At 42.1% G+C, this 9,467-nt stretch overlaps 1 protein-coding gene across 1 annotated transcript in view; it reads right to left on the bottom strand.

Annotated features, from left to right (window-relative positions):
* Positions 1-889: 889 nt before the first annotated feature.
* The window catches only part of NDRG1 (N-myc downstream regulated 1), a 41,892-nt gene continuing 33,314 nt past the window's right edge, over positions 890-9,467 (bottom strand). Inside the window, exons 10-16 of the mRNA XM_075415518.1 lie at positions 8,665-8,768; positions 8,227-8,283; positions 7,255-7,306; positions 6,453-6,500; positions 4,854-4,889; positions 3,477-3,528; positions 890-2,736 (exon numbers count right to left, since the gene is read on the bottom strand). Coding sequence (XP_075271633.1) covers positions 2,471-2,736; positions 3,477-3,528; positions 4,854-4,889; positions 6,453-6,500; positions 7,255-7,306; positions 8,227-8,283; positions 8,665-8,768 — 615 coding nt within the window. The 3' untranslated portion in view covers positions 890-2,470. The remainder of the gene's footprint in view (positions 2,737-3,476; positions 3,529-4,853; positions 4,890-6,452; positions 6,501-7,254; positions 7,307-8,226; positions 8,284-8,664; positions 8,769-9,467) is intronic.

Below are 9,467 nucleotides of genomic sequence, written 5' to 3'. Positions count from 1 at the left end.
AGCACAGCAGAGCCCTTCTGGTGACCGCGCTCCTGTTATTTCCTATCTACCCTCCACACTGAACAGCATCCATGCTTCCAGCTCCCCAGTAGCACACAGAAGGGAGCCTTGCAAACCTACAGAGGGATGCTTCCCTGTGAAGGGCAGACACTGCTCAAGTTACAGAAAGCCTCAATCTTAACAGGAAACCAGTGAGATAAATAGAAGCTTAAGGTGAAAAAGGACAACCACATTTCCCTCCTTAAAGCAGAAGTAAGAGTTTTTTAATTCTTTCCAGCAGCTTTAGATTCCTCTCTTGTATTTGAGGAGTCCTTTTAAACCTTGTTTGTGAAGGGTTAATCTTCTCTCCTTTTCTGAAGTTAGGTTCTTCCAAGAGGTCCAAGAACAGCTTTGAGAAACTCAGTGGCACCTGCAATTTCAGTCAGGAGGCCTATATACCTCTGGAGACTGGTGAGGAACACGTTGCACATCAGCAGATTTACAGATCAGACTGGGAACAGAAAGGATGGAATGAACATGGCAAACTCCAGTGAAAAAGTCAGTGCACAAAGCACAGATCTATAGTACTGTCTAGCGCATACTAGGGAGACAAAGAAAATTTCAAATGGCAAATAAATACTACTCCATCACAAGCCCTCAACTTTGTTATGCATTTGTTAGAGCAAAATTCTCCTTTAGTACTTTGAATAGCCAGTCACACCTAATACTGAAAGGTATTGTGTTTTCTCAGCATAAATAGTAGGCTGGAGTGAAAAAAAAAAAAGAGTTCTGAGTGCAAAGTAGGGAAGGGCAGAGATATGAGCGAAAAAAAAGATTTCGTTGATACGAATGGGTGACAAGAACACACTCCCACTGAGAAAGACTACTGTACTGCTAAAACATTAAGACAGACATTGCAAAGTTACAAATTTATTTGTTTTGAAATAAATACAAATACTTCATTAAGAAACTTTTCTTGATAGACTTTACACAATAGCTTTATTCTTTCTGGAAATTGTCTTTTCTTCCCACAAACTGTTACGGATATTCTACACAAGAGCTGAAGTTAGTCAATATAAAGTAACCTAGATGTTCTTCTGAACAAGCACTCCCAAAGTATTAACACTTGATATTTAATTGCTCGGCATTTGAGTTTTCTTGTTTGTGAGAGGACTGCAATGCAACAGGTATGCACTGGAGCTCAGGAAATCCTGTCCCGTTACCTACGGGACCAACTTCAGAACACCCAACTGTAAAAACCTGACTGGTGGAAAGGTATTAAGCCACTAGCATCAAAGAGAGTAACCCAAGGTATCAGGAGGCTACATAAAGATGCAGAACCAGCAGACCACTACATTTATGCAGTCATTAAGCACTGTATTTCACAGATACAGTGTTGTCTCTCCACCACATTGTGGAATACACTTCTCAGCACCAGTGAGATCTCATCAGTTTCAAATCCAGTAATTAGTGGCAGTTGAATGTACAGTATCTAATTACATGCCATCCCACAGTTATTCATCTCTCCTGACAAAGAACAGCTGGATCTTGCTTAGCTTACAGAATTCCAAATTTATCACAATTGTGCTGGACACAAACTTGAGCTGCAAAGATAAGAAGCTGTCTGAAGGAAAAATCAAGCTGCTTCTGCTTTGCTGGCATGTGCGGCTACCCTACTTATTACAACTAAACCAATTTTTGCAGTATGGTAAACCCTTTGGTCCAAGATCCCAAAGAGGAATGCTACCTTACTTATTCAATTTAAATCCTGTCCTCATTTGGCTAAGCGGGTTTTAGGGTCTAGAAGGGGGGAAGGAAAGTAAGACTGGAAACTAAATCTCAAAAAAGTGAAATAAAGTTTAAAGATTTACTTTGTCTCAAAGTCACATCAAAATTGCCTATTTTAGTAGTATATTATTGTACATAGGAAAACAGGCTTGAATACTAATGAATTAGAAGGCCTATAAATGCACGATACATTAACTTCTCTATCATTTGAAGTCAAGCTATATACAATAAAATCGACTCCAGCTTCAACACGAGGCCATAACACATTTGTTTCATTTCTTTTTTTAAAAGCCATCCATAACAGTGATTTTTTTTTCCTCCCCCTCTGAAACTTGCCTCAAATTGTGCCAGTTTACTTCAAGAGAATAAGAGATAAAGGGGCATGTAACAGATTTGATTTTCAAGGAGGATATTAAGCAAGCCTGGTTTGACTCTGAACTGTTTACAACCACATCAGCTTTTGGCAAGTATCCTTTAGAATTTGGCATCCATTGAAGGAGGGCACAATAGCAGCAACTGTCTGAGTTACAAAAATAACAGTAGAGCAAATGAGATGCTTCTTTTCTTTGGTCCCTGTCAGACCCTGGTGAACAGAGTACATCCTACAAAATCGCTTGAGATTAATACCAGTTATGGTTTTGTGATACACAGGGGGCATCCACTACTTCTTCACACTTTACCAGTTTAAACCTCCCACAGCCATCTAACAGGACACCTCCATGGACTTGGGGCCTGATTGTTCAGCGTTGCTTGCCGAGTTCGGTGTCAGCTCGATGCGCGTGTCTGTGTGGGAGCGGTTCCTGGCACCGTCCCCAGTGTGGGATCGGCTCCTCGTTCCCTCCCCGGTGTGAGACCGGCTCCTTGTGCCTTCCCCGGTGTGAGACCGGCTCCTCTGTCCTTCCAAAGAGGTTACGCTGGAGCCAGAAGCAGTGCGGGACCTCATCAGCCTGGTCATGCTAGCAGAGGGGACTGGAAGAAGAGTCCTTTGTTAATGCCTTGCTTCATGGGCTTGGAAGGAAGCCCTTGCCTTCCTCTCCAGTCCTAACCACCCTTGGAGCAGCCTTCAGGGTTCAATTTATACTGTTCATGGTGGCTTCATGTGCAGAATAATTAGCACTGCTCCAAGCACACAAGTTCATGAGCCCAAATTACTAAGGCAAGATTGGTGACCAGGGCTACGGGATTTGAGACAGAGCTTTGAGGCATGTTGCTGTGGCTGCAGTGAGCCAGAGGAAAACTAAGACTCGCTTGATCTCCCATTACTTTCAGAAATTTAACCTTTGCTGGAAGCCCAGGCTAGCAATGCATCTACACAACAGCAGTTGTGAGAAGCACACACACGAAGGACATACAGCTGCAAGCTAAAGAAGTCTCTGAACTAACAAGGTTTTAAATGTGTGCAGCATATGAATCATCTCATCTGATGCAACGAGGGAACACTATTACAAATATCCACCTTAAAGCTATCAAGATAAAGTAAAGTAAGTATTTGTGGGAATAAGCTGTCTACAAAGCTCTACTATTTAGTAACATAAATTGGTCTAAAAAACCCTTTACCCAGACACCATAGGTGTTTGTTTTTTTCCTTTGCAAACACATATCCAACAGAGCAAAAAATCACACATCTGGGATCATAAGACTCTCTGGGTGCTTAGATGCCCAACGAACTTTGATAGCCAGGTGAAACATTCCATAAAACTGATACTTACTGTATCCCATTCCCTGAACAAAATATTTGAAGGCTTCTGCAAGCTTGGCAGGCTGCAAAAGAAAGAGTATTATTGTATGCAGTGCTTAGCAATGTTATAGATGCCAAAGATGTCCTATCTTAACAGGGACATCTTAAATATTCTCTAGGTTTTACTGAATGTCCAGAAATTTCATTCAGATGAGAAAACTCCACTATTCCCCTCCCTAGTCTGCTCCCCTCCCCCATTATTTTACCAAATGGACACATGCATTTACCAATGAGATTTCCAGAGAAGTGACTGCAAGTGGTCTAAGCCTGGCCCAAACTTGGCTCATGCAGTTACTGAGGCAGGTGAGCCAAAGTAAAAGAACAGGCCTCACAAAATATACAAGGCAGTTCATACAGGGTCAATAACTGAGAAATTGCTAATCAGCAGAGAACATAGTCAGAGCCGACAGCTCTGTTTACAGGGCAAAAAAGCTCAGCAGGAATACACAAGCCCAAGCACCTATGACACTCTTGTAATGAGGCACTCACTGTTTTACTCTGCTGCTGACAGTGGCCAAATAAGCCTCAATCTCAATTATTGCACATGCCAATATTAGCTATAGTTTTTGCATAATTCTATCTGAATCCGTGCAAAGAATGGACCCTCCATAACAGAAGTAATGCACATACTCCTGTGTGGCTTTAGAAAAAGCCTTTTCCCCTCTCCCACTGTTAAAGCACACACTGCCTGGACAGGGACTCCTCAACTGCAGGGAATTATAAATTCATTTTTTTTTCCTTATGCTTGCAAACACCACATTATATTTATAAATCTGTTTAGAAAACATCACTTCCTAAAGCTGATTTACAGGTCAGCTGGTTTTAGTGAAGCAATACTAGGGCATAGGTAAATTTTAACTTTCTCAGCCTGCTTTTATTAGCAGCCTTGGAATTTATGCCTAAATATATTTCAGAAACTTCAGTTCATTCTTAGTCAAGCTGGGTCAGTGTATACAAGAACACAGCATTGTTATTTCTTGACTCCCACTTTCCTGATCTGTACTATAAATAGTCCAAAAAAGAATGTTTTTAAAACACTAGTGCTCAAGCCTTAATTCATGTTAGCTTAGTAGATAGGCGGGAATGCGGAGGTATTATGCCTCAGACCTTTACTTGGTTAAGACTTGATTAGCGGAAATAATATCCCCTCCCAGTCTTAATTTTGTGCTTCATTGGTCTTTAAAGAAAAAAGAAAGCTCAGATGACCAACTGACATCATTACTTGTGAAATCATAACCATCCTTTTGGCTGACACTCGGGAACAGCAAGTACCCTACAGGAAAACACCCATTTGTTGCAGTGACACGGCAGAACAGGATTAGGAGGATTTCCGTCAGCCAGATCCTACCTGGGAAACTTGAGGGAGCCCACCGCAGTCAGCCATCTGAAACAGGGATGAGAAGAGCCAGTTAGTGTAATGCCAGAGTAACTCATTCATGCTCAGGATATATGAAAATGACCTTTTTAGCTGTCTGGCAGAAAAACATTTCCTTTTGTTGTGTCAGTAACGTACACACACATGAAGATATTAAAGCAAGCAGTTAAACGTTTATACAAGCTATGACTGCACCCCAGAAAACCCCAAAGTGTCTTGACCCTCAGGGCAAAGCATCAGCTGGAGCTACAAATAAATGATTTTTGCTAGGCAGTCATTGCCAGTTTCTTAGAAACTGGTCTGTTAGTCCTGGTTACAAGTTCAGCTCTGAACTACAATAATGTGACTCGGTATTGACCTGAATGACAAACAGGGGAGAGAGAACAAACACCTAAACCTCAGAGGCGAGGGGGCAAAAATGATTTGCTGAGATTGCGAATGGTAAGCATCAGCCTGACTTGCCAAGGGAAGCAGGGAAAGCCAAATTAGAAAAGCTATCTTGAGCACATGCAATATTTTTGGAGCGCTTCATTTTTCCTGCCACTCCACCCCTCAAAGCAAACCCAACAAAAACAGTCCTGTTCCAAGGAACACCACAAGCTGAAAACAGTAGAGTTGTGAATTACAGGAAACCCCAAATTCTATCTAGGATTAGTTAGCAGCAAAACAGGCCTGTAGCAGGACCTGGTATCTTGTATCCCCGGACTGAGCAAAGGCTGGCCACTGATAGTGCTTTTGAGATATCAGATTTTTCCTTAGGGTCAGTCTGCCATGTTCACATCGTACATCAGCACTGTAACTCCCCAATGTTAGCAGGAAAAAGCACTTAAACAATTGTTTATTACCATTTTCATTGACCACTTCAATAGCGATGCAGTAAAAGTTTGCAGCAGAAGCGTGACCAAACTTGTTTCCCTGGTTGCATGCTATTACACTCATTGCATCTTCGTTCAACAGTAACGATGTGAAGATTGCACTCATACTCTGAATGCCAAGTATCAGCCAAAGCCTTTGCACAATGCTTTGCTGTTTGGAAGTGCATTTTATCAACCCTTTGGAAAATATGAGTGTCATTTCCAACAGTAAGATGTCCTGGACTGTGTCCACACAGAAGGCAGGATGACAAAACCGTGGCTGATAGATCAGCTGTCTATTCATCTGACACTGATGTTGAGGGACAGGCAAGCACAGGAACAGAATGAGCCGGTTTGCACTTCCACTCTGCTGAAGGCTTTTTCAAGCCTTTCAAAATACCTCTAGATCAGCTTTGCCTACTCTTGTCAAATTCATTATGGGTATGTGAAATACTGAACATTTCAAATATCACCCTTAGTGTTTTGAAATTGAGGAGCTGAGGAATTCCCTGTTAACCTTGACAAGCAGCCCCTAGTCTGGTTTATCCCACTAAAACACGCTTACCCTGAAGGAACTTCCTTTCCACATCAGAACTGGATTCTCACCGTGTTATCTGTACTGCAGCACATTGCTCTGGTTTTGCTTTTTTAGTTAATCTAGTGATATAAGTGAGGGGAACGTTTATTTAAAAAAAAACAAAACAGCTTTTGTTATTACCTTCAGAAGCGTGGTCCTTGTTGGGTCCAGCTTTGAGTTGCATTCAACCTGTATTAAAGAACAGCAGTGTAAGGCACTATACAAAAATACTATGAATTGTTGGATGAAAACAGTAAATAACTTGTTTTCTGGCTTAATACAGACTAAACTGGGTATCTTAGGCTTCTGTATAACGACTATGTACACACATATACATCTTTAAACTGAAGTAGGCCAGTTCACATTTCCAACAGTATTCTTTTCCATGTGCAAACCAACCCATTAGTTGGGAATTAGAGATTTTTTTAATCTGTTTTTGGGTCTCCAATGGCAACAAGTGTTGTTTATCTTGTGATGTGGGGTCATCTGGTAGCGTCCCAAGTGGTGAGCAGCCCTATGGCCACAGGCCAGCAGACTGGGCATGCCCATAACAGCGCAACATTTGAAGTCATCCAGTCATCTGGGAGAGTTACAATGGTCAAAAAAGCTCTTCGCTTCCATAGTGACCCAGGGCAGAACTCCAACCCCACAGAACAAGTCCAAATACCAGCAGCAGATTCCTTGCTGAAGGAAAACATTTGCGGTTCACTGGAACTGCTGTGGCAATTGTTCCTAATGCAGTAGCTATTAAATAACAGCGCACAGACAGAGGGGACAAACAGCCAGGAATTAACAGCAGCTCTCCGGCGGTCTGAAAGAGGAGAGCCAGCTGGGCTGGACTGATAGCCAGCAAGGTCACTGCGCAGGCGTGAGCTCTGCCGGCTTCACCCAGCTCCTTGGCCTGCCCACCAGCACGGTGGCAAAGACAGCCCAATATACGCACCACGGCATCCACCGCCGGGGAACTGTCACCAACAACCAGGAGCACAGGGCATCTGCAAGGAAACATACAAAAGCAGTATTATCTCTGTGATCTGGCCCGGACTCACCCTAAGCTGCATTTTGTGTGGCTGGAAGGCTGAGACAGCTAAACATGTGAAAATGATTTGTTTTGTATTCCAGACAGCTTAAACACACATCAAATCCACTGTATTAGCTGCAGATCTACCGACATGCTCCAATACCTCGCCTGAGAACCTGTCCTTCTCCCCACCTTGTAGCAATCAGCTAGTGCTCTTACCCCTTCTTTCATAAGAAACTGAATGTGGGCATCAGCACCAAAGTCTCACCCCCACCTCCCCTGCTCCCTGTGCTCCAACTTTTGGACCTGTCCATCCAATGTCAGACTGGCAGAGGAGCAGAGTCTCAAAGTCTCCTGTGGATAAAAAACAGCACCTGAGCAGAGAAGGACTTGACAACTGCTTTGCTGCACAAGCTGCAGCACAAGTGAAAAGCTACTAGCAGAAGATCTGGCAGATAATTATTCTCATACCTGCTCCATCTTCCCAACTTTTTTTTTTAATTGGTTTTGTTTGTTTTCTTTGCTGCATAGGCACAGCTTAAGTGCATTCAGAGCTATAGTTTCCATTAGCTAGGTCATATTTCCAGGTGAAGCTAAGTACATCTACTTTTCAAGTACTTACTCTGTAAGCTTAAGTTTGCAGACACACAGTGACAGGAACTACTTAACTTTCCATTTCAGCTAGTATGACTCTGAAGTTTGAAGAAGGGAAGTCTTCCTAATGGTGGTCCCTGACTTGCACTAACCTTATGTCCTAGACAAAGTTACAAGATCCTTTTCTAGCACACAAGCACATTCAGCTACAGCTCTGCAATGCACACGCAATGCACCCACTGACCACACCTCTTCGCTCACATTGTGTACAAGTGAACTAGTAGAAAATAAGATACTTACTGAAGGGTGACAACATTTACTCCAGGAACAGGGCGCTCAATCTCTAGGTCTCGTCGACTGAAAAAAATGGAGAGGACAAAGGCTCTTAATACACTGAAATTTTACAGATACTTCCATATTCTTTCGTGTAGAGACAGCACAGACATTCACACATGTTAATTTCATCTGATATACATTGGAGCCTCCACAAGTGATAGAGAACCACTTTAGCCTGAAGTATCAATGTCTTAGCTCAGTCCCCATGTACCATCTATCTCCCCACAAATGCACACGGTCCTTGTCCTGTAAGCAAGCCACCTGAGATCCTTAAAGGCACTGTCAAGTAGAACTTTATACTGGGCGAGCACAAATAACTCCACCACACAAGTAATACTGGCTCTAAGATTTGGCCAGCCTGTTAAAACAGTTTCCAGTTAGAAATCAGGTTAATATATTTACCTGTTGTAAGAGTTGACAAAGAGATGAAGGTTGGTTTGATTCATATCATTAATAATATGCTGACGATAAGTATGGATCAGGTCATGGTTGCTGTGAATCTCTTCCTACAGTGGAGACAGAATTGTTCAGAATAGGGGCTATTTTCTGAAAGGATCTTAAGACACAGCACAGCAGTTGTGAATCAGACTCATATCTACAGAACAGGAGTGCACCTTTAGGGAAGGGACAACTTCCAACACCCAGTCGTGTCACCCAGAATTAACATTAGCCTCTGATTGCAGTACCACATTTTGTTGCTTTAAAACTTCAATATGTTGTAAAGTCAAGATCTTACGATTGCAAAACATGTAGCTGTAGCGCAGATGGTTACAGTCAGACAAGTGTGAGGTTTTTAAAATTAAGGGTAAGAAGCTCAATAAATGTCTCAGGGTAAAGCAGATGTTGAAAGCTTACAAACATATGTAATCTGGAACTCAATTTCACAATAGCAAATAACTAAGCTTCAAGGATTTCAATCACTAACATTTTCACACAGTTTGGTTCTAAAGTCTGTATATATTAGTTCCTTGCTCTCCTGGAATGGAGTTTTCTATTGCATTTACTAACAGTTTCAAGCACAGCAAAGTAGCATCAGAAAAAAGCATAGCACTTCCATTAAAGTAGGCTTTCACTGAAGAGCACCATTAGTACTACTAACCAGCTTTCCCAGAGTTACAAGTGTATTATGGTATCAAAAAAAAAATCTGTGGGGTAATTCTGCTCAGAACATGAGCACATATGAAGAGAAAGCTGAGAGGGGACTT

The sequence above is a fragment of the Opisthocomus hoazin genome, chromosome 3 (genome assembly GCF_030867145.1).
Source record: "Opisthocomus hoazin isolate bOpiHoa1 chromosome 3, bOpiHoa1.hap1, whole genome shotgun sequence".
NCBI classification, from domain to species: Eukaryota; Metazoa; Chordata; class Aves; order Opisthocomiformes; family Opisthocomidae; genus Opisthocomus; species Opisthocomus hoazin.
Note: the sequence above shows the minus strand (reverse complement) of the source record. Positions and strands in the feature narration are given on the sequence as shown.